This window comes from Cibotium barometz, chromosome 44, assembly GCF_041138505.1.
Source record: "Cibotium barometz isolate CiBa-2024 chromosome 44, ASM4113850v1, whole genome shotgun sequence".
Taxonomy (NCBI): domain Eukaryota; kingdom Viridiplantae; phylum Streptophyta; class Polypodiopsida; order Cyatheales; family Cibotiaceae; genus Cibotium; species Cibotium barometz.
The window spans coordinates 32,106,789-32,134,436 of NC_141089.1; the positions used below are offsets into that span (position 1 = coordinate 32,106,789).

The following is a 27,648-nucleotide window of genomic DNA, read 5'->3' on the forward strand; positions in this document are numbered from 1 at the left end:
ATTTTCAATACAATGTAAACTGAATGATATGTAGAAAAAGCTACAAGGCTGCGTAAGCAGTGCCTTCCTGAGAGTTTTGAATTAAAGTTGAAGTGGAGTCTTTAGTTTTGCAAAGGGTCTGTAGTGCGATAGACAGAGAGCATGCCTCCTATTGCCTCATAGCGGAGGGTGGGGCCAGTCACTATCACCCAGGCAACTGCTCTAAATGTGGTGATAGGAGTGGATCTCCCGGTTGTGTAGAGACGAAGAATCCTTTGCCATATGTGTTGCACTTTGGGGCCTCTCTACGACTCTAGGAGTGTTTAGCCCTGCAGAGCCTGATGCTTTGATACCAATGTTACATGTGGAAGCTCTGGGAGTCTTCCTTCAGCCCTAAACACATCCTAGAACATGCTGATGCAAAACATATGCAGAAGAGAGAGAGAGAGAGAGCTGAGTATTTAGTATATTCTCATAGTACAAAAAGGTAGTACAGATTCTGCAGGCATAGGCTGGCTTTAGGAAAAGGTGTGTAACCTAGTCTATGGCTAAAATCATGACCCAGTCCTGGCTGGACTGAATGGTCCCAACAATGAGCATTTGTGCCTTTTTATAGGCCTTGGAATGACTTAGTGAACTGGCCAACTGCTGGTTGGCCAGCTCGTGGACAACGTCCATCAGAAAACTACTGCCTTCAGGTTCTTTACGCTCCTTCTTCATGCGGTGGCCGACAGCAACCTTGTCCACCACCAGTCATGCTTTTGCCCAAACAACAACACATGGTCAAAAATCTGGTTGATCTGTCTTTATCTTGTTGCCTCTTCAAGATTAGCCTGGCATTTGCCCTGCACACGTCTTGTACATGACATCCCCCTCTGCTAACTTGATGACGGGATTCCAACTTTTGTTCTTGGATGACGATCATCATCCCATTGTCTATTCACGGAGTCCTTCTGGCATGCTTCCCTCTTTGGCAACCTTTTCATTAATTGAAAACCCGGCCCGGTCGCCAAATCCACTCTGACTCTGACGAAGATCTATGCATCTTTCCATCCAGTCCCCTTTCCAGTCATGCCCTATCCTTGAACACTGTCCTGTCTTTGGTCTTCTTTCGTGAGTATTGAGTCTAGCACCCTCACTCCACCCCTTGGAGGATCAACCTCCCCTGGGACCGTTTCCTGAAAGCCTTTCTTGGTGTGCCCCAAGTGGCACACGACTGCTATTCCCTTGGGCTTTGTGGAACACCACCAACCAACCTCCTAGGAATTCTTCCATGTCTTGTGTTCCTTGCCTTGGGCCTCGTACCTGTGCACTTTCCTGTACCTTGGACCTGTGCACCTTCATCTGGGATTGAATCAGTGTTTAGTGTTGCTGAGCGTGATGCTCTGATACTAATGTTACATGCCGAAGCTCTGGGAGTCTTCTTTCAGCCCTAAACACATCCTGGAACATGCTGACGCAAAACGCATGTAGAAGAGAGAGAGAGAGAGAGACAAAATTGAGTATTCAGTATATTCTTATACTACAAAAAGGTAGTACAGATTCTGCAGCCATAGGCTGCCTTTAGGAAAAGGTGTGTAACCTAGTCTATGGCTAAAATCATGACCCAGTCCTGGCTGGACTGAATGGTCCCAACAATGAGCACTTGTGCCTTTTTATAGGCCTTGGAGTGACTTAGTGAATTGGCCAACTGCTCGTCTGCCAGCTCTTGGACAAAGTCCATCAGAAAACTGCTGCCTACAGGTCCTTTTTCCTCATTCGTGCGTTGGCCGATAGTAACCTTGTCCCCACTAGTCATGCTTTTTCCAAAGCAGCAACACATGCTCAAAAATCTGGTTCTGATCTGTCTTTATCTTGTTGCCTCTTCAAGATTAGCCGTGCATATGTCTTGTACATGACATCCCCCTTTGCTAAACTTGATGACGCAATTCCAACTTTTGTTCTTGGATGATTGTCATCATCCCATTGTCTATTCACGGAGTCCTCCTGCCATCCTTCCCTCTTTGGCAAACCTTTTTATTGAAAACGGTCCGGTCTCGAAATCCGCTCTAACTGTGATGAAGATCTATGCATCTGTTCATCCAGTCCCCTTCCATTTGGCCGTGTCCCGGAACATTGTCTATGGTCTTCTTTCGTGGGTATTGAGTCTAGCACTCTCAGTCCACCCCTGCTCTGATACCAATGTTACATGCGGAAGCTCTCGGAGTTCTTTCAACCCTAAATACATCCTGGAACATGTTGTGCAAAATGCATGTGGAAGAGAGAGAAGAGAGAGAGAGAGATAGTTGAGTATTCAGTATATTCTTATAGTACAAAAAGTTAGTACAGATTCTCTAGCCATAGGTTGCCTTTAGGAAAAGGTGTGAAGCCTAGTCTATGCCTAAAATCATGACCCAGTCCTGGCTGGGCTGAATGGTCCCACTTCTGCCTTTTTATAGGCCTTGGAGTGACGTAGTGAAGTGGCCAACTGCTGGTCGGCCAGCTCCGGCACAAAGTCCATCAGAAAACTGCTGTGTAGAGGTCCTTTTTCCTCATTCATGTGTTGGCCAACGGCAACCTTGTCCACCACCAGTCATGCTTTTTCCAAAGCAACAACACATGCTCAAAAATGTGGTTGTGATCTGTCTTTATCTTGTTGCGTCTTCAAGATTAGCCTGGCATTAGCCGTACACACATCTTGTACATGACATCCCCCTCTGCTAAACTTGATGATGGGATTCCAACTTTTGTTCTTGGATGACTGTCATCATCCCATTGTCTATTCACGGAGTCCTCCTATCATCCTTCCCACTTTGGCAACCTTTTCATTGAAAACCCGGCCCGGTCTCGAAATCCACTTTGACTGTGATGAAGATCTATGCATCCGTTCCATCCAGTCCCCTTTCCATTCCTGCCCTGTCCCATAACATTGTCTATGGTCTTCTTTTGTGGATATTGAGTATGGCACTCTAACTCCACCCTATGGAGGATCAACCTTCCCTGGAACCGTTTCTTGAAAGCCTTTCTTGGTGTGCCCTAAGTGGCACTTGACTCACAGGACTTCCATTCCCTTGGGCTTTGTAGAACACCACCAACCAACCTCCTGGGAATTCTTCCATGTCTTGTGTTCCTTGCCTTGGGCCTTGTACCTGTGCAATTTCCTGTACCTTGGACATGTGCACCTTCATCTGGGATTGAATCAGTATTTAGTGTTGCTGAGCGTGATGCTCTGATACTGATGTTACATGTGGAAGCTCTGGGAGTCTTCTTTCAGCCCTAAACACGTTCTGGAACTTGCTGATGCAAAACGCATGCAGAAGAGAGAGAAGAGAAAGCTGAGTATTTAGTATATTCTTATAGTACAAAAAGGTAGTACAATTTCTGCAGCCATAGGCTGCCTTCAAGAATAGGTGTGTAACCTAGTCTATGCTTAAAATCATGACCTAGTCGTGCCTGGACTGAATGGTCCCAACAATGAGCACTTCTGCCTTTTTATAGGCCTTGGAGTGACTTAGTGAACTGGCCAACTGCTGGTCGGCCAGCTCCTGCACACAGTCCATCAGAAAATTGCGGCGTACGGGTCCTTTTTCCTCATTCGTGCTTTGGCCCACAGCAACCTTGTCCACCACCAGTCACGCTTTTTCCAAAGCAGCAACACATGCTCAAAAATGTGGTTATGATCTGTCTTTATCTTGTTGCGTCTTCAAGATTAGCCTGGTATTAGCCGTACACACATCTTGTACATGACATCCCCCTCTGCTAAACTTGATGATGTGATTCCAACTTTTGTTCTTGGATGACTGTCATCATCCCATTGTCTATTCACAGAGTCCTTCTGTCTTCCTTCCCTCTTTGGCAATGTTTTCATTGAAAACATTGAAAACAAAGAGGCAATGTTTTCCCTCTTTGGCAATGTTTTCTTTGGCAATGTTTTCATTGAAAACCCGGACGGGTCTCCAAATCCACTCTAATTCTGATAAGATCCATGCATCTGTTCCATCTAGTCCCCTTTCCATTCCTGCCCTGTCCTTGAACACTGAACACTGTCTCTGGTCTTCTTTCGTGGGTATTGAGTCTGGCACTCTCACTCCACCCCTTGGACGATCACCTCCGTTGGAACCGTTTCCTGAAAGCCTTTCTTGGTGTGCCCCAAGTGGCACCCGACTCACAAGATTGCCATTCCCTTGGGCTTTGTGGAACACCTTCAACCAACCTCTTGGGAATTCTTCCATGTCTTGTGTTCCTTGCCTTGGGCCTCGTACTTGTGCACTTTCTTGTACCTTGGACTTGCGCACCTTCATCTGGGACTGAATCAGTGTTTAGCCCTGCTGAGCCTGATGCTATGATACCAATGTTATATGCGGAAGCTTTGGGAGTTTGCTTTCAGCCCTAAACACATCCTGGAACATGCTGATGCAAAATGCATGCAGAAGAGAGGGGGGAGAGAGAGAAAGCTGAGTATTCAGTATATTCTTATAGTACAAAAAGGTAGTACAGATTCTGCAGCCATAGGCTGCCTTAAGGAAAAGGTGTGTAACCTAGTCTATGCCGAAAATCATGACCCAGTTGTGGCTGGACTGAATGGACCCAACAATGAGCAATTGTGCCTTTTTATAGGTCTTGGAATGACTTAGTGAACTGGCCAACTGCTGGTCGGCGAGCTCCTTGACAAAGTCCATAAGAAAATTGCTGCCTACAGGTCCTTTTTCCTCATTTGTATGCTGGCCGACAGCAACCTTGTCCACCACCAGTCATGCTTTTACCAAAGCAGCAACACATGCTCAAAAATGTGGTTCTGATTTGTCTTTATCTTGTTGCCTCTTCAAGATTAGCCTGGCATTAGCCTTGCACATGTCTTGTAAATGACTTCCCCCTCTACTAAACTTGATGATAGGATTCCAACTTTTGTTCTTGGATGATTGTCATCATTCCATTGTTTATTCACGGAGTCCTCATGTCATCCTTCCCTCTTTGGCAACCTTTTCATTGAAAACCCGGCCCGGTCTCTAAATCCACTCTGACTCTGATAAAGATCTATGCATCTATTCCATCCAGTCCCCTTTCCATTCCTGCCCTGTCCGTGAACACTGTCTCTGGTCTTCTTTCCTGAGTATTGAGTCTGGCACTCTCACTCCACCCCTTGGAGGATCAACCTCCCCTGGAACCGCTTACTGAAAGCCTTTCTTGGTGTGCCCCAAGTGGCACCTGACTCACAGGACTGCCATTCCCTTGGGCTTTGTGGAACACCACCAACCAACCCTCTGGGAAGTTTTCCATGTCTTGTGTTCCTTGCTTTTGGCCTCGTACCTGTGCAATTTCCTGTACCTTGAACCAGTGCACCTTTATCTAGGACTGAATCAGTGTTTTGCCTTGCTGAGCCTGATGCTCCGATACCAATGCTACATGCGGAAGCTCTAGGAGTCTTCTTTCAGCCCTAAACACATCTTGGAACATGCTGATGCAAAACGCATGCAGAAGAGAGAAGAGAGTATTCAGTAAATTCTTATAGTACATAAAGGTAGTACAGATTCTGCAGCCATAGGCTGCCTTTAGGAAAAGGTGTGTAACCTAGTCCATGCCTAAAATCATGATCCAGTCCTCGGTGGACTGAATGGTGCCAACAATGAGCATTTGTGCCTTTTTATAGGCTTTGGAATGACTTAGTGAACTGACCAACTGCTGGTCGGCCAGCTCCTAGACAAAGTCCATCAGAAATTCGTGCGTTGGCCGACAACAACCTTGTCCACCACTAGTCATGCATTTGCCAAATCAGCAACACATGCTCAAAAATCTGGTTTTGATCTATCTTTATCGTTGCCTCTTCAGGAGTACCCTGGGATTCGCCCTGCACATGTCTTGTACATGGCAACTAGGGAGAGCTGTCTATGCCTTTGCCAGCTCGTCTTGTGAAGGGAGTCAATAAGAAGTTACCGAGAGCAAGGGGAACCACCTCTCTTGTGCGCCGCGAGACCCTCCCGTGCATCCACCACCTATGGGGATAATGGGAACCCGTGAGGAGGGATCGGAAAAAATCAATGGCAATGGCTCTCACATTGGGGGGGGGGGGGGTCGGAAACGATAGCTCCATCTTGGCGACGCAACCTGCGAATACCATCTCTCTGCCTATGGGGGCGTGCAATCTCTAAGAAGTCCCCCAAAACTCTCATCTCCTACTTGGGTCCAAAAGGAAGCTCTGGCATGGTATTTGTACTCCACCCTCCTCTCCTCGATGGATCTAATCTTTGTACGGGCGGCAACAAGCTGACTCTCAATCGAGATTCCACGGGCTATCAGGGGAAGTCTCCTAAAGATGTTGGAGAGAAGCAAGTCCCCTCCGAATTCTCCTGTCTTGCTCACAAAATCCCTCCAATTTGCTCTGTGCTACCTCCTGCAAAAATCTGCTAATCTCGCTGAGGCCCAAATCCAAGGTGCACGCGGCAGAACTTGAGATAAAATCTAGTCCGGCCCATATCTGCTCTATCCTGCTGGAGATCTCGGGGTCCTGTATGAGGCTGTCCGGAATCCTAGTGCTCAAATGCGTGTCCTGCCTCTGAGGACACCTTGCCTCTGAAAGCACTAAGGCCCCCCCAAACTCTGAATGTCCCGTGAGGCTATCCACATATCAATCTTTGTGAATGGTGGGACTATTGGAATTGCCCTCCACTCCAAGAGTCTTGGTCGTGGGTGTCAACGGGGAGTAGTCACAATCGGGCATGGGGCATAGGCGCATCAAGTGTGCATCAAGTGGGCATGGATCCTGTCTTGCATGTGTTGCCACTCTATCTGAGCACGAGAGTAGGCATACTCTGACACTTTCCCCTACGGCTCGGCTGTGGTGCTAGAGCAAGGGAGCTCCTTCTTCCAACTCAAAGCCCTTAGCAAGCAACTTTCTATGCATTAATTGGGTTGTGGTGCACACACACACCATGTGTGTGTCATAGAGCGTCCGTCCTGACATGGAGCCCTATGGGAGAATGTTGCCTGTTAAGGGCCTTGATCTGGAAGAAGGAGATTGAAATAAGCTTGCTCTAGCACCACAACCGAGCAACGTGTGCGTTGCTCTGCTGTGGTGCACACACACCATGTGTGTGTGCACCACACCATGTGTGTGCCATAGAGTGCCCATCCTGTGCGTTGCTCTCGGTTGTGGTGCACACACACCATGTGTGTACCATAGAGTGCCCATCTTGACACCATGGGTGTGCCATAAAGCACCCAACCTGACATGGAGCTTTATGGCACACACCATGTGTGTGCCATAGCGTGCCCATTGATCACAATGAAGGATTGCAATTGAGATATGAAGGAACACAAAGAGCAGCACCTCCAGGCTTGAAGACACCACCTCCCCATCCTAATCTCTATGGCTTGAGCCTCCTAGCTCCATCCGAGCTAGGGGCTAGAGATGGGTGAGCAGGTTGGTGATGCCGCAAATCATGAAGATGTTGTGAGAGCTCTACTACCTGTCTCTGGATGGCGGTAGCCACCGACTCCAAATCCCACTCCAGGGAAAGGAGACGATCAACGCGCCATTCTTTGGCGTGGATAGGGTGGAATGATGAAACACCACACAGATCCGAATGGGAGCCACTGTCTCCTCAAAATATCAGTTTCTTCCACTAGAGACATAGGAAGAAACTATAATCCACTGGCAGCCCCAAGATCCTGGGGGCTCACTTGGAGACTCTGGCGGGAGAGCGCTCATTGGGGAAGTGGCGATCATCATCTCTACCGGCTCCGAGAATTGATGAATCAAATAGTGGATGGAGCTCGCGAGCTGCCTCTGCTCCGGGTTGGGCGTTGCCGGAGGGTGGCGAGAATGCTGTGTCAGAAGAAGATGATGGGGCAGGGAACTGCTGGCGGGAAGAGTTGGAGGTGAGGATGGAGGATGAGGAGGGGGGAAATGATGGGGAGAAACCAGAATTAGGGTTAGGTTAGAGTTCATTCATGGGAGACATACACAGAGAAGCAAGGGAGAGAGAGAGAGAGAGTTGTGGGGATAAGTCAACTCATGAAAAGCATGAGTGTGTGACTCCCCTATCACACATGTATATTGCACTAGTACACATAGTGCACTTAGTACATTAAAAGTACTAAGTGTACTATGTACTATAACTTATGGGCTTGTACACACTATAAGGGTGGGCATAACGCCTTTACCCCAACAACCTCCCACTTAAAGGCAAAGTGCCCTTAAATGAAGGAAAAGAAAAATCAGCATGTACATGATAATATACAAGGCCATATCAAGGCTGAAAATGGCCTCATCAAAAATGACATCATTGCTGCGTATGATCTTTCTATTCATGGGATCCCAAAGTCTATACCCCATTTCACCTCTGTCACCATATCCTAAGAATATGCATTTATGAGACTTGGGATCAAGTTTGGTGCGCATTTCCCTGCGTATGTGCACGTACGCAACGCAACCAAACACTCTCAAGTGCTTGTATGACGGAGGCTTCCCTGTCCATACTTCTTCTGGCACTTTCCCACCAAGCCTCGTGTTAGGTGACCTGTTTATAAGGTGAACGGCTGTCATAACAGCTTCAGCCCAAAAACCATGAGGTAATGCAGCATGTGACAACATAGAACGGACCTTCTCCTGTATGGTCCTGTTCATCCTCTCTGCTGTCCCGTTTTGTGGAGGATCATAAGGAGTAGAGAGCTCCCTCTTGATGCCTTTAGCATCACAAAAGTCCTGAAACTGTTTGGACATATACTCTCCACCATTGTCGGAACGCAAAGCTTTCAGTGTTTTGCCAGTTTGATTCTCAACATGAGCAACAAACTTCTGAAACACTGAGAATGTATCACTCTTCAAACGAAGAGGATAAACCCACACCTTGCGTGTGGCATCATCAATAAAAGACACAAAATATTTTGCCCCTCCCAAAGAAAGCTGAGGCATCTCACATACATCTGTATGCACAAGCTCTAACTGAGCATCTTTCTGTCCAAGAGCTTTCTTGTGGGGGCACTGTAGTTGCCTACCATATATACAATGCTCACAAAATTGAAAACTTGAAAACTTTAGAGAAGGCAAGTAACCCAAACGAGACAATTGCTCCATTCCTTTGACACTCATGTGTCCCAACCGGCTATGCCACATAGAAATTTCCGGCAGCTCGGTTGCATTTACATTAGCATGGTGACAAACACCTGCATGCATAAAGTAAAGAGTGTCCACCTTAGAGCCTCTGGCAACAACCAGTGAGCCCTTACTAATCTTCCACTTTCCACTACCAAATGTGGTAACATAATCAGCATCATCAAGCTGTCCAGTAGAAAGCAGATTCTTTTTTATCTCAGGCACATGCCTAACATCATGGAGCATAAGCTGTGAGCCATCTGAAAATACAAGCCTCACATCACCTCTGCCAAGAATTTTGCATGCATGGTTATCACCCAAATAAACCACTCCTTCATTGCCAGCAGTGTACCTGACAAACAAGTCTCTGCAACCTGTGACATGAAAGGAGGCACCTGAATCAATGATCCATGAGTGCATACCATGACCACCTGTAAGAAGTGAATGGGCATCAAGTGAAGAAGTAAATAGGACCTCATCCTCACTGCCACCTGCATGTGACACATTGATTTCTTCGATCTTGACTCCACTTTTGCCCTTTGGCTTTACATCTTTGGCTTCATCCTTCTCTTTGTCTTTGCCTTTTCCCTTTTCCTTTTGATCATTTTTCCATTTGTAGCATTGCTTTTTAATGTGTCCCTTCTTGCCACAATAATGGCATTCCAAATCCTTTTTGGAGCGAGACTTGCTCCTTCCCCTTTCTTGGCTTTTACCCCTTTGCTGGGATCTCCCACGTGCATTCATTGCATTGGACTTTCCAACAGAGTTGTTTTTCCTGTTCATCTCTTCTTGAAGAAGAGCACCCTCAACATCTGCATATGACAGCATAGCATTCGAATTGCTAGTGGCTGTCCTGAATGTGTCCCAACTCTCTGGCAAAGTGCATAACAAAAAAGTGGCTTTGAACTCATCGTCCATTGCCAACTTTTGATTTATAACCTGGCTGACAATACCATTAAACTCATTGAGATGGGCTGTCATAGAAGCCCCTTCCTTCATCTGAAGACCTATGAGTTTCTTCAACCAATACACTTTGCTTGAGGCACTTTGTTGGGCATACAAGTCCTGCAATCTCTGCCACATTCCCCAAGCTGTCTTCTCTTCACGAATGCTGAAAAGTAATGAGTCTGACACAGACAACATGATAGTAGATCTTGCCAGCTCATCCATATCTTCCCACTCTTCAGCTGTAAGAGAAGCGGGCATCACACCCCTTTCTTTGATAGGCTTATGTTGCTTTTTCTGAAGCAACACATTGTAGCACTGGGTTTGCCAAATATCATAATTATGCGAGCCTTCAAGCTTCTTGATGTGAAGCAATGAAGAGCTCTCACCTGTGGTTGCCATAGCAAAATGCAACCTGTCAATGCCTGACTCCCTGCAGATGTGCAAACACTGCACCAAAAGATGTGCAAACACTGCACCCAAAGCACACAAAGTGCTCACAGTTATTCTCCCAAGCTTTATCTCCCACTGCGGAAGCACAAATGCAACTTTTCTCCCACTTTATGTGATGAAAACACCAAAATCTGGTTGCTGCAGATTTTGGACAGCACCTCAAATGTGCTCTTTTGCCCTTCCAAAGTACTGTACAGCAGTACTAAGCGCTCACCAATGATGTACCAAACCTGTACCGGCAATTTCAGCAGTTGAAATTGAATCTTTTGGTCACTCAAAACAGTGTACAGCCATGCCAAAACATGCACAAAGCTGTGCCAAATCTGTACCAGCAGGTACAATAGCAATAAATGCTCTCCTGGCTGTCCAAATGAGTGAAAATCAGACTTTTACAGTCCCGTACACGGCATAAAACAGTCCCGAACAGAAATTGGGCAAAAGCCCCTTGACTGCAAGCTGATTTTTGAGGATTCAAGGCATAAATGGCTTGCCTGCTGCTTTGCCAAGCTCAACAAGCATACAAACTTGAAAAGCCCCTTGATTTGAGATCAATTTCTGATCATGCATGGTACATTGGCGCACATGAAGGCATCCAGAGTGTTCACGATGCTTCCCCCTGGCCACATATACATCAAATACATGAAAGCCCCTTGATTTACAGGCACATTGAGTGCTTGTAAGGCATCAACACATTGTACACAGCATCAAATGCGATTGCCTGCATGCAAATCAACCAAATCGGCACAAAAGCCCCTTGATTTGCACTGCAATTTGCTGCAATTTGCTGCAATTTTGCCCAAATGTGCGATTTTTCACATCATACAGCATGTATGAGTGCTTAAATGTCACCCAATTTTGCCAATTTTGCTCAAAATTGAGCAATTCGGGCACCTGTATTTGCTCAATTGATTTAATTGATAAGAAATTCGCAAAATTGAAGCAAAATACCTCTGATTTTTTTTGATTTCTGTTGCAATTTGCAGGTTGAATTTTGTTGCAGGAGAGGGGGGGGGGCGTGATGAATATGCTGGTGCTGTATTGATGCAGATGCTGATGATCCTGCAGCTGTGCAGGTAGGGAGGACAGCTGGTTTCACCTCTGCTGAAGGGCTTCAAGAGATACCAGCTTCGCTTCTGGCCTCTTCACCGAGCCGAGTAGCAGCGCCACAGAGAGGATGAACAGCGCCTGACACGCCTTCGTATGAGAAACGCAGAAAATGGCTGTCCGCCTAGCGCTGGCGCTTCGCTCGTTGCCTCAGCCACGCTACACGATTAGCGTGTGGCGCCTGACACGCCTGAGTCGGGTGGCGCCTGACACTGATGGAGTGCTGCTGCCGTCGTGCTTTCTCTCGCCCAGAAGCTGCGCCAGCCGATCAAATCGCCTTCACAGTCGACTTCGCAGCCTATTCGCCTAGCGCCTTTTCGCTTAGCAGCCTTCGACGCCCAGCCTACGGCTGCTGCCTCCACGATCGACGGTTGCTACTAGCCTTCGCCTGCGTGCCTTCGCTCGCTACCTTCGTCACCTAGCGCCTTCGCTCTCACGCTTAGATGAGAATGTTTCGCCTAGCGCCTAGCGCCAGCCTTCGCTTCGCTCGCCTCCACGCTCAAGCCTGCTTTCGCTCACGCTTCGCCTAGACTGCGAATGCTGCCTTGTGCCACGTGCTCGCCCAGCCTGAAGTCGACAGTCCTGTATTCGCCTTCTTCTCCTCTCGACTGTGTGCTACTGTGGCAAAGCAGCTGCTGGAGAGTCGAGCTGCTGGCTGCCTGCCTGCGTCAGAGATTCGAAGGACACCTGCTCTGATACCAGTTGATGGGGAGAAACCAGAATTAGGGTTAGGTTAGAGTTCATTCATGGGAGACATACACAGAGAAGCAAGGGAGAGAGAGAGAGAGAGTTGTGGGGATAAGTCAACTCATGAAAAGCATGAGTGTGTGACTCCCCTATCACACATGTATATTGCACTAGTACACATAGTGCACTTAGTACATTAAAAGTACTAAGTGTACTATGTACTATAACTTATGGGCGTGTACACACTATAAGGGTGGGCATAACGCCTTTACCCCAACAGGAAAATGGTATTTTTCCCAGCCCTAAAAGGAGATTTTATCTATCTTTATTTGGGTTTTTGGTCTCTTGCTGCTGGCCAACAGCTGTCCCTGGACCGACCAGCAGCACAACAGGGTATCTATATGCATCGTTTCCTATTCAGCATTCACCACATCGTATTCAACTGACGACATCATACTCTGGATCTTCTGCCGCTGGTGCCAGCCTACCTCTGCAGTAGCCTGGATCCTCATCACTTAAGCGTTTTTCTCATGCAGCTCACCTTGGGACAGCAGCCCACTCTTTGCTCATCTTCATTCAGCACATCTTGGGACAGCAGCCCACTCTCTTCTCCATCACATCAGCGTTTTTTCCTGCAGCTCACCTCGGGACAGCAGCCCACTCTCTGCTTCATCATCATCACATCGTTGGGACAACAGCTCTCTCTGCTCATCATCACATCTTGGGACAACAGCCCTCTCTGCTTATCTTTACAACTCTGGTTATCACATTGGATGACTGTGGGCTCCTTTTGTGGAAACCCAATCTCGCCAGGCAACCCCCGCAGCCACACCACCTCGCAAGCAGCAGGACAAGCAGCCCGGTACTCTGCCTCTGTCGAAGATAAGGCAATAGTTGGCTGCCTCTTATTGCTCCAAGAAGCTGCTCCTGAGCCGAAGGTAAAACTTTAACCTGAAGTAGATCTCCTCGTCTGTGGATCTCCTCCCCAATCTGAGTCACTCCATCCTTGGAGTCGGACTCCATCCATCAATCCCCCTCTTGTGTAGAAGAGTCCAAGATCCTTCATACTTTGCAGATACCGCGCGGCGTCCCAATGAGACTTCAATGGCGTATGCATAAATGAGCTCAACAGCCCCACGGAAAAGCTCAAGTCCAATCTAGTGTTCAGCAACCAGATCAATGAACCAACCAGCTTCCGATACTGCGAGGCATCAACTGGCTCACAAGGATCATTAACAGTTAACTTTGTATTCGGATCCATCGGCGAAGTAATAGGCTTGCAGTTCTCCATCCCAAAGGCCTCAAGCAACTCATGAACATACCGCTGCTGAGAGACGAAAAACCCCCTCTGGGTCTCCCAGATCTCCAATCCGAAAAAGAAGTGGAGTAAGCCTAGGTCGATCATCTCAAACTCCTCTGACAAGGTAGCCTTCGTCACGCCAATGTGCTCCACATGACCGCCGGTGAGAATGAGATCATCCACATAAAGGATGATCATTGTAACCATGCTGCGTTCTCGAAAGAGATACAGGTTGGGATGTGCAACCGATCTCTGAAAACCAGTCCGAAGAAAGAAGGAATCAATCTTCTGATTCCAAGCCCTGGAAGCCTGCTTAAGACCATACAAATTAAGTAACACAGATTTTATTTGGGTTTTTGGTCTCTTGCTGCTGGCCAACAGCTGTCCCTGGCCGACGTTAGTGGGGATGTCGTTGTATCTAGTCCATACTATGCATAATGGAGTTGATAGTTATATAGTCTTGTGGGTTGACTACCATGAGTATATAACATGCACGTTCCTAAAAGGTGATTTTGGGCATGTTCCTGGATTCATCTAGGTATATAATTCAGCCGTATTAGCGGACATGCAGATTTCACATTGTGAAGTTTTCGTCCGAGTTGTGGCGAGTTGATATTGTGCTAATTCTTTCTATCTTCAGCGGTGCATTTGCCCTATCAACTACTTATTTTCTGTACTAATTCTTTCTATTTGCTACTTCCCTTAGTGCTAGGCTTCGTTATGGCTGAGTCTGCCCTGCATCTCCGGAGGTTTGACAGAAACTCAGTACGAAGGCCTTTGTGTGAATATATGCTCTTATGTGTGTGTGTGTGTGTGTGTGTGTGTCTGTGGAGTGCGTGTGTGAGAGCATATCTTGATACAGAGTTCTACACCCACTATTGGGCACTGATGACGTTAGTGGGGATGTCATAGTATCTAGTCCATACTATGCATAATGGAATTGATAGTTATATAGTCTTGTGGGTTGACCTCCATGAGTATATAACATGCACGTTTCTAAAAGGTGATTTTGGGCATGTTCTTGGATTCATCTAGGTATATATATATCGTTTCCTATTCAGCATTCACCACATCGTATTTGACGTCATATTCTGGATCTTCTGCTGCTGCTGCCGGCCTACCTCTGCAGCAGCCTGGATTCTCATCACTTCAGCGTTTTTCTCATGCAGCTCACCTTGGGACAGCAGCCCACTCTCTGCTCATCTTCATTTAGCACGTCTTGGGACAGCAGCCCACTCTCTTCTCCATCACATCAGCGTTTTTTCTTGCAGCTCACCTCGGGACAGCAGCCCACTCTCTGCTTCATCATCATCACTTCATTGGGAAGCAGCCCTCTTTGCTCATCATCACATCGTTGGGACAGCAGCCCTCTCTGCTTATCTTCATTTGACATCCACTCAGGACGGCAGCCCTCTCTGCTCTTCACCACCCCTCAGGTACCGTAGCACCCTTGTCACCAGAGCCTGCACCACTTCACCTTTTGCTGCCCACTTTAGATATCTACCACCTCGGAGTGCCTCTGCATCCACCGACGTGAGCCTTCGACACCGACCACCTCTTGGAGTGCCTCTGCATCCACCGACGTGAGCCTTCGACACCGACCACCTCTTGGAGTGCCTTCACTCTTGTCAATTCAGCAAATTACTTCTTGTATTTGAGCAAGTGTCCATCAAATCTTAGTGTATTTAAGTGTGCTGATTAGCATTGTGTTCAACCAAGTTACATCCGCGGTCGGGTCCTGGTGCTCGGCTACTTGAGAGCCTGCCTCTCTCCCTACCTCCTGGTGATGATTTGAGCTGGGACCGGGGGTGGGGGGGGGGTGGAGGAGGGGAGGGTAACCACTGGAGACGGTCTCTTGGACTCGCACTAAGGGAAAACTCTAGCGAGGGGTCCCATCTACCTGCAAATGAAGCATTGGCCAGGGAGGCTTGAGTACTCCACTCTCTGCAGGATGGGGTCTCCCCCAAGACAAGGAAGGGATATGACGTGAGGCATTGTCTTCGGCGAGGCAATACAGATGCGAAGGGATGGAATCCCCGCCGCTTGTACGAGGGACGAAGCGGTAGTTTTGGGGGAGGAGGATTCCATCACTCTCCCAATGGCTCCACCAATCAGAAGAGGAAAGTATTCCTTCTTGAGGCTTGGGAAGTAGATTGCCATGGGAAAGCCTGAAACGCCGATCAGTGGGTCGGATGTGGGTTCGAAGCAGTGTTGCCACCTCGCAAAGAAGGACTAGGCTGTATGCAATGCGATGGGGCTCAGCTGCATGACTATCTGACGCCGTTGGCGAGTCAAACTCGGCCTGGTAGTAGCCGCGCCCCAAAGGATGAATGTCTGTGATCTTTGCCAGCACTCCAAGGAGGTTAGCTTGTAGAAGATCTTTGAGTTGTCCGTGTGCCAGGCGGCTACCAACAATATTGCACACTAGAGTGGAGGCCTCTAGAGATGCAACTGTCGTAGCAAGGGGCTGGAGGTCTGCTTCTGAGAAGGATAGGCAAGGGACGGTGGCCTCGGTCAGGGATGACGGAGTGGCTGCCATGGAGTCCTCTTGAGGGGTGAAGACTAGAAGGGGCTGAAGCTTGCCAGGTGAGAATTACCCAAGAACAAAGAAAACTGCCTGAAGGAATGAGGAACGGAGAGATGGATCTGAATGGTAAACGGGGGGGGTGGGGGGGGTAACAGTTTGACGGGAGCAGCTCGCAGATCGTCGCCGCTGACTGCTTGCAGTATCCTTTGTGAGGCAACCTTTTACAGTAACATAGCTAAACTTCAAGGTGGGAGTAGAGGTGTTAAAGAAAGATCCCCTTGTGTGGGGATGTTAAGCTGGAAGTGATGCTTATTGTCCATATCTAAATGGTACGTTCAACATGCTCATGGATGCTTTGCAGTGCCTGGATATTTGGTGCAGTTTTTGACTAGTGGCATGTAACCACGCCCTTCTCCTGTGCCAATAAAGAGAGGGTGCTACATGGGTTACAAGATAACAAGTGCAAGTCAACGAGTAATGTGAAGACTTGATTCGTAGTTCTGCTATATTCAGCTTTCTAAAATGGGAGCATTCTGTACAAAACCCCAGGCAGCTACACTACAAGATGCAGATGAAAGGGCACAGGTCTTTCTCCTACCTATGCATCTGATTCTTTATCTAGCATATATGTTCTCAATTGTCTTGCATGCAATGTGAACAAATTTTTGTTTTTTCAAGAATTTCTCTCTGTTTTCAGGATGCAGAAATTGGTAGGAAGATAAATCAAGAAGCCAAAATGGAACAAAAGGTTCAGAAACTCTTATTACTTGGTAAGCATGATCTATCATCTTGATAACAACTGTCTTATGCTCACTCCCTTGTATCAGTCAGCTATGCATGTCTTTTGTTTGATAGCATCCATAGCAATGACAACCCTTAATGTCTCTTAAGAAAAGGAAAGCAGAGCACTATGAATCTTATTGGGGGTGCCCACTTGGCCATAAAGATTTAAAAGTTATGGAAAGTTTTTTGGATTACTTTTGTGCGAACCTTTTGTTTATACCGTCACAGGTGCTGGAGAGTCCGGCAAGTCTACCATATTAAAACAGGTAGATGCTGCTAAGTTATTCTACTCATTGGAGGGTTAAGTGTTTGAGTGCAGAGTGATGCACAAGTGTTCTAATATGTTTAGGGGCTTGTTCCACAGATCAAAGTTTTGTTTCAAATGGGGTTTAGTGATTTGGAGCGAAAGTTCTATACGCCTGTTATTCATGCAAATGTTTACCAATCAATCAAAGTAAAGCTTCCTGCCTCATTACACAAAATTTTCAATGCTTTAGCACCTTTTGTTGCCTTTATTTAGTTCTATTTCTCAATGCTGTGTATGTAGTCAGCTGATGACTCTAGGTAAAAAATCTGCAATGCAGACGTTATTCATTGGGTGTAAAGAGTTTGCTGAAAGCGAAGGAGAAAACTCTTCAAAGTATGTTTTGCAGCCTGAGAACCAGGTTTGATTTTCAGCAAAAGCCCCCTTTCCTACCTCTTTCTAGCTGTTTAGGTCATTTATCATTTTGCAACCTGAAACTTGTTATTTTTTTTTTCTCGTGTGTGCTTGGCATTAGGCTATGGCTCTGAAAATGAACTACATTGCATGATAACATTTTGCTGCCCATATGCAAACGGTTATCTTTGAATATGGCAGATGGTATTTGGGGGAAGAAAGACAATGCATATATCAGCTGAAGAATATGCTGCAGTTTCAGGAGGCCAGTTATACTTGCATGCTATCCCAACAAGAGGAAATCATATTGTCTATGCAAAGCATGCATCGGTTCTCAATGACCATTGGAAATTGCAAAAATGGCAAGTTGCCAAAAACACCTTTTGGATAAAGGTTGCTCATCCAAAGCTTTTTTCAAAAGCTTGCATGTTTCAAGACAAAACAATGTATATCTAGAGTGATGAAAGAGGATGGCAATTGGATATAGGACATACACCAGCTAGAGCATGAATGTGTCATGCATTTTCCGCATGTTTTTGCAACACTGCCCCAGATGACTCCTGATATTCATAAGGCTTGGCAAGAACTTATGTCTCATGTTTCTAACATTGTAGATATGGATGAAGGGGTTGATTGGTAAACGGAAGACTCCTGCTTGAAGAGTCACTTTTGCTTATGAGCAATGAGGCTTGGAATTTTGGCGTCGTGCCTTCTGCGTGGCAAGAGGGGCTGATAAGACTGGTGCCACAAACGGATTTGTGTCAAAAACTTTCTAATTGGCGCACTATTACCTCGATGCCAGTGACTTATAAATTGATCACTAAGATGATCATTAATCGTCTCAAAAAGATCTTGAATAGGGCTATCAATCTAGCGCAATATGGTTTTGTGCTTTGTAGACAAATAACAGAAAACATTGCTAATGTCTATGTTGGCATAGAGTATGCAAAATATACCAAGCAGGATATGATCTTATTGCAGGTTGATATTGCTAAGGCTTTTGATGCAGTTCAATGGGATTACATTGCAGAAGTCATGGCCAAGTTGGGCTTCGGTTTAAAAATGCAGAACATAATTTAGTGGCTGCATCAAGAGAGCACTGCCAGATGCATTTTAGGAAAAGGCTTATTCTATTGATGGGTTTTGGGTAGATCTGTTCAACAAGGCTGCCCTCTCAATGCCTTGCTGTATGCTATTGCTACTCATCCCTTATTGACATATATGTATAAGCTCATTGAGGTCGGCATTTGGTTGCTCAGGCATATGATAATGACTCTTTTTTCTTTCCTCAGAATATGCAATTGGATTTGCAATGTCTCATGAACGCCTTGTATATGTTTGGAATGGCAGCAGTAGGTCTTTTTATCAATTTTTAAAAATCAAAACTCTTGTCCCTTAGCGAAGCTCAATGGCACATCATTCTATGGCTTGGGCAAATCATATCGCCTACACATGTTAGACATTTGGGATATCCTTTGGGATGGAAGCTTTCACTTCGTGATGCTACAGATTGGTGCTGCAAAAACTTATGATTGAATTGGAATATTGGAAACTCTCTACTTGGCCACTTCATGTCAAAAGTTCAATATATATACATGTACACCTAAATATCTATATCTATGTGTATGTAAATCTCTCTCTCTCTCTCTATATATATATATATACACACACACACACTTTTTTTTTTGTGGAATCATAAGTATATTAGATTTACAAGATGACTATCCAAAGTAGATAGTCCCAAAGTACATCAACTGAAGATGTCAATATAAGACAAATATACATCATGATCTATTTGGTCAACTTGCATGCAATCGAAGAAAGATTGATGCAGGGAGTACCGAAAGAAAGAAAATGCTAAAAAAAGCCGCATCACCGAAAACTCCATGGTTGCGAACTTTCCATAGTGTCCATAAATCCCAGTAGCGCACCCATGAGAAGAAAAGAGTGAACTCTGGTGTGGGCAAATGAAGACCAAACAGCGAGAAAAACTTTCCAAATATCATATTTGGAAATCTAGCCCGCAGAAGCTGGATGAGAGGAAGAAAAAACTGACGAGAAGAAGGAGAGCTCCAAAAAATATGAATGACTGTCTCCCTGGAAGCAGAGCATCTATGGCAAGTGGATGAGGATATATGTCTGCGTGCCAGAAACTGTCCTGAGGGAATAACAGCCAAAAGAACGCGCCACAAAAAGAGTTGTTGTCAAAGAGGAAGCTTCGACTGCCAAAGAGATCGCAATCGTCTTTTCCACCACCAAGATGACCGATGCATATGCCAGAAGAGATTTGCCCGTTCAGAAACCCAAGGCAATGGCAACAAATGTTTATACAGACCAGCCACTGTAATATCAGATAGCCTCAAAGGATGGCATGAAGAATCAAAAGAGGAGATAGTCCAATCCTGCAGGCGATCTCGAATTTCCAACAGTGGAATCGGCAAAAAAGGCTGAAGCATCTGAATTATATCACGCCAAAGACAACGATAATGAGCTCCCAAGCCATAATGTGCAGCAGCCTGTGGAAAAGAAAGAGGGGAGCCATCAGGATGGATGACATCTCCCACAGAGGTAACACCCTTTGAGTGGAGAAAATATGAACGCCGGGGTTCTTGCACCGCCAGGGGAACTGAAAATGCTTTGGACCAGTGGATGCTCTCAGCGCGGAGAGAGTTGCCTTGTAAGGAGCCACGACCATTCCATTTTAAATTTGAAAGGACAAGCTTCCAATCAGCAAGTAAGCCAGAAATGAGAGGACAGTCCTTAATTTTGCCAGTAATGTAACCAAGAATAAAATCCCAATGAGTAGGTTGCCAATGGTCAAAAGCCGAAGTCGTCAGATGAAGTAACAAATGACGGATCATCGCTGTCCAAGGCTGAGTGCCTTCCAGAAATTGAAGCATCAGTTTACCTCTGTGGGCAAGAATATGCACCTGTAAATTAAGGATATTCAAGCCTCCATGCATTTTAGGGGTACACAAACGATTTGCCGAAAGCAAACGTACACTCTTTTTCCCCTGCTTCGATCTCCAGAATATCTCCAAGATGGTGGGGATAAATAATTTCAGCTCCCCCTGAGAAAACCTGATGAGAGGAAGGTAGAACTGAATATAGGCAACCAAGATGGATTGGAGAATCCGTAAACGAACATGCAATGGCCATGTTGCAAGTTTCCAGTATTCCAACTTTTTCTTGAGCTTTGTCAAGACCCAATCTGTTTGTTGACGGCGAGTGATTGTCCATCCCAAAGGATATCCCAAATGCCGAATCAAATGATTGGAGTGAACTATTTCCCCTGGCCATAGCAAATTATGCCACTGTTTTGAATGTAGAGGCAGCAATTTAGATTTCTGAAAATTGATTTGTAGGCCAGCCGCAAGTGCAAACAAAGAAAGAGCCTGCATCAAAGTAGAGAGATCCTGATGTGTATTGCGAGGAAGAAAAAAAGAATCGTCAGCATATGCCTGAGCAACCAACTGCCGTCTATTCTGAATGTCCAATCCATGAAGACTGCCAGTATCAACCAAATGATCCATATAAAGAAGCATGGGATGCGTCGCTATAGCATACAAAAGAGCACTTAAAGGGCATCCCTGCCTAACTGAACGATGCAAAGTCCATGATTCTGAGAGATCTCCTGACAATATACAAGCCGCCTGAAGAAACCAGGAACCTAAGAGAGTGATGCCTTGAGACCGGCTCGCTGAAGCTCCCGCCCCCTCTCCCTGCTCGCATTGCTGCACTGCGCCCATCGCCTTCCCTGCCTGCTCGCCCCCTCGCTTCCTCTTCGCTTCTTCCTTCCCCGCCTTCCCTGCATTGCCCGCCGCCTTCATTGACCCTCGCCGCCTTTCGTTTAGCCCCCCCCCCCCGTCTGCATTCGCTGCTGCGCCCCCCCCCCTTCCGCCTGCCTTCGCTGCCGCCCATTGCTCTGCTCGCCGCCTTCCTCTCCCTTACGCCTCCCCCCCCCTTGTCTTCGCGCCCTCCTCCTCTCTGCAGTGACTCACTCCCCCCCCTCCGCCAGCTCGCTTTTTCCTCCCATCCCTCTTGCGCGCAGCCCCCGCCCTCCCCCCCCCTTTTTTTTTAGGTTTTCTCTCCTTCGCCTTCTCCCCCCCCCCCCCTCCCTCCTTTTCTTGCTTCCGCCCCCTGGGGGTTTTGTTTTCATTTTTCGCTCCGTATTCCGCCTCTCTGTGTGCAACTCGGTTCCAGCAGGTTCCCGCCTTCGCCGCAGCTTCAGACTCTGATGGAGGCTCCTCCCGCCCCGCCTCAGAAGCGGGGCAATCTGCTGCTCAGGTGACAAATCTAGGCCAATCTGGCATCCCAAATACTGCACTGCTGTGCCTGGAGAAATCCATCTAAAACCGGGGTCCGGGCTCCATGCCGGAGTGGGAGCACTACTGATCCAAAAGGCCACTGTCTTGCGCCAATTGATCAATGCTCCCGAAGCTGCACTAAAAACCTGGAGCGACTGCTCAGCCCGAATAAGATTGGCCTCATGGCCATGCAAAAATAAACCCGTGTCGTCTGCAAACTCAGCATCAAGCAGGTCCTCCCCCCGGACTGGGAGCTGCAGTCCTCTCAAACCAACCTCTTCTGCCGTCAAATACATACTCATAGCCTCCGCAAAGAAGAGAAAAAGGAAAGGGGCGAGAGGACACCCCTGAGACGGACTGATCTGGTCAGCTCAAAACTCGGCCCCCGTCCTCCTGCAATCAGCACCTGGCTACGAGCTGTGGAATACAAAGCTACCACCCCTCTGATCCATCCTGGCTCAAAGCCCAGGCGAAGCATAGTGCCCTCTAAGAAACCCCAATCAACTCTATCGTATGCCTTCTCAAAATCGAGAAGCATCACGACCAAGTCCTCGCCAAGAAATCTAGCTCGGGCCGTCGCCTCCCAAAAAGTAAAGATGTTGTCAAGGATACTGCGCTCCTTGACAAATCCCGTCTGAGTAGCATGAATCAACTCCCCCAGGAAGGGCTGGATCCTCAAACTCAAGGCCTTTGCCAAGACCTTGTAGACAGTATTGAGGATCGTAATAGGCCTCCAATGCCGAATGTCATCTGATACTCCCTCCCCCTTGGGGATAAGATAGATCAAGCCCTCTGAAAAGCTCTGCGGCATCACCCCAGTGTCCAAAACATGCTGCAAGCCCCTGCGGAGGCCTGGCCCCAAAAGGTCCCAATAGCGCATAAAAAAGGCCGGCGTCAGTCCGTCCTCCCCTGGGCAACTATGTCGCGGCAGGACCCTCAAGGCCTCGGCAAGCTCAATCTCTGACAGAGGCGCACCTAGAACTGTACGCATATGGTCTGTGACCCTCCTCTGCACATGGGCCCACACAGTCTGTCTGCAAACATCTCGATCCTCAGTGGCTGGCTCCGCTGAAAGCAGGTCACTATAAAATGCAGTGGCAATGGCTCTGATCTCCCCGAGCTCAGTAGCTACCGATCCATCCGGTCTACCAAGCTGGCGGACTCCTGCTCGCGCATGACGGGGTCCAGTGATCTCAAAAAACTCTCCAGTCACTCTATCACCAAGCTACGTCCACTGAGAGGCCTGACGACGATAGTAAAACTCATGTCTCTGCTCCTCTACCTCTCTAACCTCTTGGCGTGCCTGGCTCAGCTGGGACGCCACCCACTCACATGCAGGCTGCTGCTCTTGAAGGCGCTGTAGCGAAGCAAGGCTGCATCTCAGCCGTTGCTCCCGCTCGCGAATCTCTCCCAGTCGTGTCAAAGCTGCAGCGTGTAGAAAAGAGCTAAGATCAATGAGTCCTTGGGCACACTGGCCCGCTGCATCCTGGTCAGAGCACTGACTATCATGCCAGATCCTCTCAATGTCCTCAGCGAGACTGGGATCTGTAAGTACCCTCTCTGGGATCCTCAACTGCAAGCTGGGCTCCCGTGTCCCCTCCTCCAATGTCAATATAACTGGCACATGATCTGAAAATGAGGTGCCAGCGAGAATGCCGACGGAGCCGCCTCGCTCCCCTAACCAATCGCCCACATAAAAGCGGTCAATCCGTGATAGATTAGTCCCTCCCTGCCGGCGATCCGACCGAGAGAAACTAAGACTGTCCTGAGACCGGGAGAAAGCCCCATGCTGCCATGCATCGGTGATCCTCAGTGACATGCAAAACCGGTCCCAAGCTGCAAGCTCCGTGCCGTGCACTGTAACATGACTGCCTCCCACCCTATCTGCCGGGTCCTCAAGCATGTTGAAGTCTCCCCCAACACACCAATGTGCGGCTTCTGGCAATGCATCTGTAACCTGAGTCCAGAACTCTGCTCTGGCACTAGCATGATTGGGCGCATAGATGTTGAGCACACCCAATAGCTCATTATGCATCCTCAGAATGACATACTGTGCTCTACCAGACACAATGATCCCTCGATCCACAATGGCCTACCGCCATACATCTGCAATGACCATGCATACTCCTCCCTGTCCACCCAAAGGACCAAACCCTGCAGACCAAAAAGTGTCCCATCTACCAGGCATCACCGAACCATATCTCCGGATCCTGCTCTCACCCAAGTGGTGCTCCTGCATCATCAAAATATCAATGCTGTCACCAACCAGGCATCTCTGAAGCTCCTGCCTCAAGCAACCACGGTAGCGTATAAAGTGTGCTCCGCCAAGGCCCTGTACATTCCATGAGATGATCCTCATGGATGTCCTGCTGAGGTGGATGCTGTCTCAGCTATACGGCGGGCCTTCGCAAGCGGCTTGGATGGAGAGTAGTCCCCATCCGAACGGCTGCGAATCTGCCCACCCGGTGTACTGCAAGAATCCCGGATCAGGCGCCAGTGGCTGTGGCCCATGGCGACTGCCTCCCGCTCTGACAGAGCAACCTCGTGTATACACACATATCCAGGGTCGCGTGCTAAGTCTGCCACTATGCGCACGACCAAATGCCGAATCCCTGAGGTATCCACACTCCCGGGATCCAAGAAAAAATGAGCCAACTCCCAAAGTCGGCCTATCACATCTGTCACCTCCAGATCGCTCATGTGATGAGAAAACTCAACTGCCTGAGTCTTCAAAGTGATGAGAGCGAGCTCTAGAGTCCACTCCTGGTCGCAAGGGCCACATAGAGGGAACGAGAAGGCCACCGCTGAGTCTAGTGCCTCTTCCCCGCGGGCCGGAGGTATCACTACATGTGGGGGGGGTGAAGGTGGGGGTGCTGGCATCTCCTGGTCCTCAGACGTCGCCGCGAGGGTCTCCTCCTGGAGGGGAGAAAAGCTGTTCCTCACGGGGACCCAGTGAGGCTGAGACTGTGGCTGCTGCTGCAGCGGTCTCTGGGCGTGCTGCTGTGGCTGTCTCCCTCGGCGGCGCCCCTGTCCAGGCTGCCACTCCGAGGTCTCTGTGGCCTGAGCAGGTGTCCCGGAGGCAGCCTGCCGTGCTGTGGGCAGGCCATCAGGGGCCTGCTGCTGTGGTGAGGGTCGAGGTCTCCTGCGAGGGCAGGCCTTGGCCAGATGTCCGACCTGCCTGCAAATGAAGCACTGGTTCGGGAGCCCCGAGAACTCCACTCTCTGATCTATCCACCACCCCCCTATCCTAGGTAGCTGAAAGACCTTAGGAAGGGAGGAGATGTCAGACACCAACACTCTGACCGAAGGTAGCCCAGCTGCTCTGGCCACCACTGAAGCTGCTGAGGGGCTCGTCTCTAGTACCGAGCCCACCAGTGCTCCGAGCCTGGAGAGGAGCGGAAGATACTCCCGGCGGAGACCAGGGAAACAAACTGTAACATGGAAGAGGCGCTCTCCCTGCTCCGCCGCTGCTGGGTCAAATCCATGCTGCCAAGGTCTGAAGAAAGCCCGAGCACCCCTGATGTCAAGGGGACTCATGGCAAGGACCTTGGCAACGCTCTGGGCGGCCTCGAACTCGATCTGATAATGTCCCCGGCCCAGAAGCTGTACATCCAGGATCTTGCCCACATCTGCAAGAAGGCGGGCCTGAAGAAGATCCCTGATCTCCCCTCTGCTGGAGCGAGTGCCGACTATACGACAGATGGTGGAATGAGCCTAGAGGCGTTCCACCTCTGCGGTGAGGCTCGCTTCCTCTTCTGGCGAAAGAGAAAGCCTAATGGGGGTGTCCTCAGGGGCGGGCGAGGGGGCTGCGGATGAGTCCCTTCTGAGCATTCGGAAGAAGCTATTGTATTGGAGTACAGCTCGACTATCGTTGGCTGGGAGGGTGGTGGTGGCAAATCAGGTGCTGTTAGCGACCATGTGGTACATTACATCTTGCTGGATTTTCTCGAGCTCTTGCATCAGCCAGGTACAGAGGCTGATCAGGAACTTTCTGTGGTCTGGGCGGGACGGTCAGCCAGCTCGGGCAAAGGTTGCATGGGCAGTTATTACACTTCCGCTGGATCAGGGCGGTTTGGGCATTATAGATCCAGTCGATCAGAGTAGAGCCTTATTGGGGAAGCTTATTGTTCGGGGGTTGCTTCCAGGCGCTGAGCCTTGGAAAGAGCTCCTCTTGCAGCGGCGGCTGCAGGCTCGGGCGCCCCCAGCAGGGGGTACTTGGGCACCAGAGATTCGCTGGATCTTCATAGAGATGAGGAGGACAGGCCTCAGTAGAGGATGGGAGGACAGATTTGCTTTGAGTATCCTGAGAGCTTGGGAGCTGCTGAGACCGGGGCTCTCTTAGCGACCTCTTTCTTGTGTTGAGGAGCGGGCCAGACAGCCGCTCATTTGGAGCCCAGCGGTTCGCACGGAGCAGGGTCATATGCTGGGTTCTCGGCCTCGTCTAGCCTCGGGACCTTTAGCGGCAGGCCCAGCTTGTAGTTTTGGAGACTGGCAGGCTTTCTGCAGTCTACCAGAGGAGATCCACGTGGAGAGCTGAGTCACTTCAGAGGGGGGTTGATTATGAGGGATGATATACAGGAGGCACTCACAGAGGAGTGGTTCACGCCTCTCGAGCCAGTGGCCCCACGGTGGATGGGAGCCTTTACACAGTTGGAGATCCTGATTGCTGTCAGAGCTAGCACTGAGGATGGCAGATGCCTCTACTATGAGATTCAGGATGAGGGCAGACTCCAGAGAGTGGAGGTGGAGTCGCCTTTGGTTGCAGAGTGCACCTTTCAGAGGATTCGGGTAGTGGCCGCCGTTTCTCGGAAGTGGCATATTGACCCCGACCCTGCTGATGTGCTCCCGGATTGGTGCATATGGGCATATGCAGCGCGCCCCTTGGCCCGGCTACAGTGGGACCCCGGGGAGTACGAGTGGCATGATCCTTATGCATCCCTTGAGGCCACAGAGATCACCTTTTTCCAATATACTGTTCGGCTGGGGCGGCATATTTTGACGGTGAGGAGGACGGTTTCTCCAGCGGCAGCGGGGCATTGGCGACTATAGGGACTCTCACAGGAGTTCCTGGAGGATTTCTGGGCTCGGCTCTGGGCTAGTCGACAGGCCCGCAGGATCTCGACTTTTCAGTGGCTAGTCGCCCCACAGGGGCTCAGCAGTTGGCACTTGGCTTGTTTACAGCGGTCTTCCGGCGGCCTGCGTCCGATGCGGCCACCCTATGGAGACACAGAGACATTGCCTTTGGGACTGCCCTCAGGCACAGCAGATTTGGCTGCGGATGCTGCGTATTCTGGCCCCCCTCTCTCCAGAGGGTATGTTTATGTGGGGTGCCGCTGCTTGGTCGACTTCGTCAGGGCCTGCTATGGGCTATGAGATGGAGCAGGGCAGTCAGGCCATCAGATTTATTAGGGGCCAGCCTCGCCTGGTTCCGGCACCGGATTTCTCGTCCGCCAGTTGGACACAGGAGAGGGATTTACGATGGGAGCTCCTCAGCAGCCTCACCATCTGGTTCACCTGGAGGGCCCGGTGCTTTTCGGCCTTTGAGGGGAGATTGGAGCCACCAGCAGAGACTGTACGGGGGATTTGGCAGGAGCTGATTCACACCCTGCGAGGACAGTACGACCGCATCCGGGGAGACTCGGATGAGGCGATCTTACGGCGCCAGGCCTTTCACACCACTTGGCGCTGTGGCCCTTTCTACACCTTACCCACGGGATCCCCCCGTTGGCACTACAGGCCACCTGTTTGGCTCTTCCCCCCCCCTATTGTATGATTTAGCCGCTCAGTTCTTTGCACTGATGTTTGTATTTTGCAGCACCTAGGGAGAGTCTCCCG

The 27,648-nt window shown here is 48.8% G+C and overlaps 1 protein-coding gene across 2 annotated transcripts in view; it reads left to right on the forward strand.

Moving 5' to 3' along the window:
- LOC147613216 (guanine nucleotide-binding protein alpha-2 subunit-like) overlaps nucleotides 1-27,648 on the forward strand; it is an 85,918-nt gene that overhangs the window by 887 nt on the left and 57,383 nt on the right. For both annotated transcript variants that reach the window (XM_086782482.1, XM_086782483.1), the window contains exons 2-6: nucleotides 16,427-16,650; nucleotides 16,763-16,835; nucleotides 17,077-17,114; nucleotides 17,213-17,302; nucleotides 17,433-17,513. In XM_086782482.1, the coding sequence (XP_086638608.1) occupies nucleotides 16,588-16,650; nucleotides 16,763-16,835; nucleotides 17,077-17,114; nucleotides 17,213-17,302; nucleotides 17,433-17,513 (345 nt within the window). In that variant the 5' untranslated portion in view covers nucleotides 16,427-16,587. The remainder of the gene's footprint in view (nucleotides 1-16,426; nucleotides 16,651-16,762; nucleotides 16,836-17,076; nucleotides 17,115-17,212; nucleotides 17,303-17,432; nucleotides 17,514-27,648) is intronic.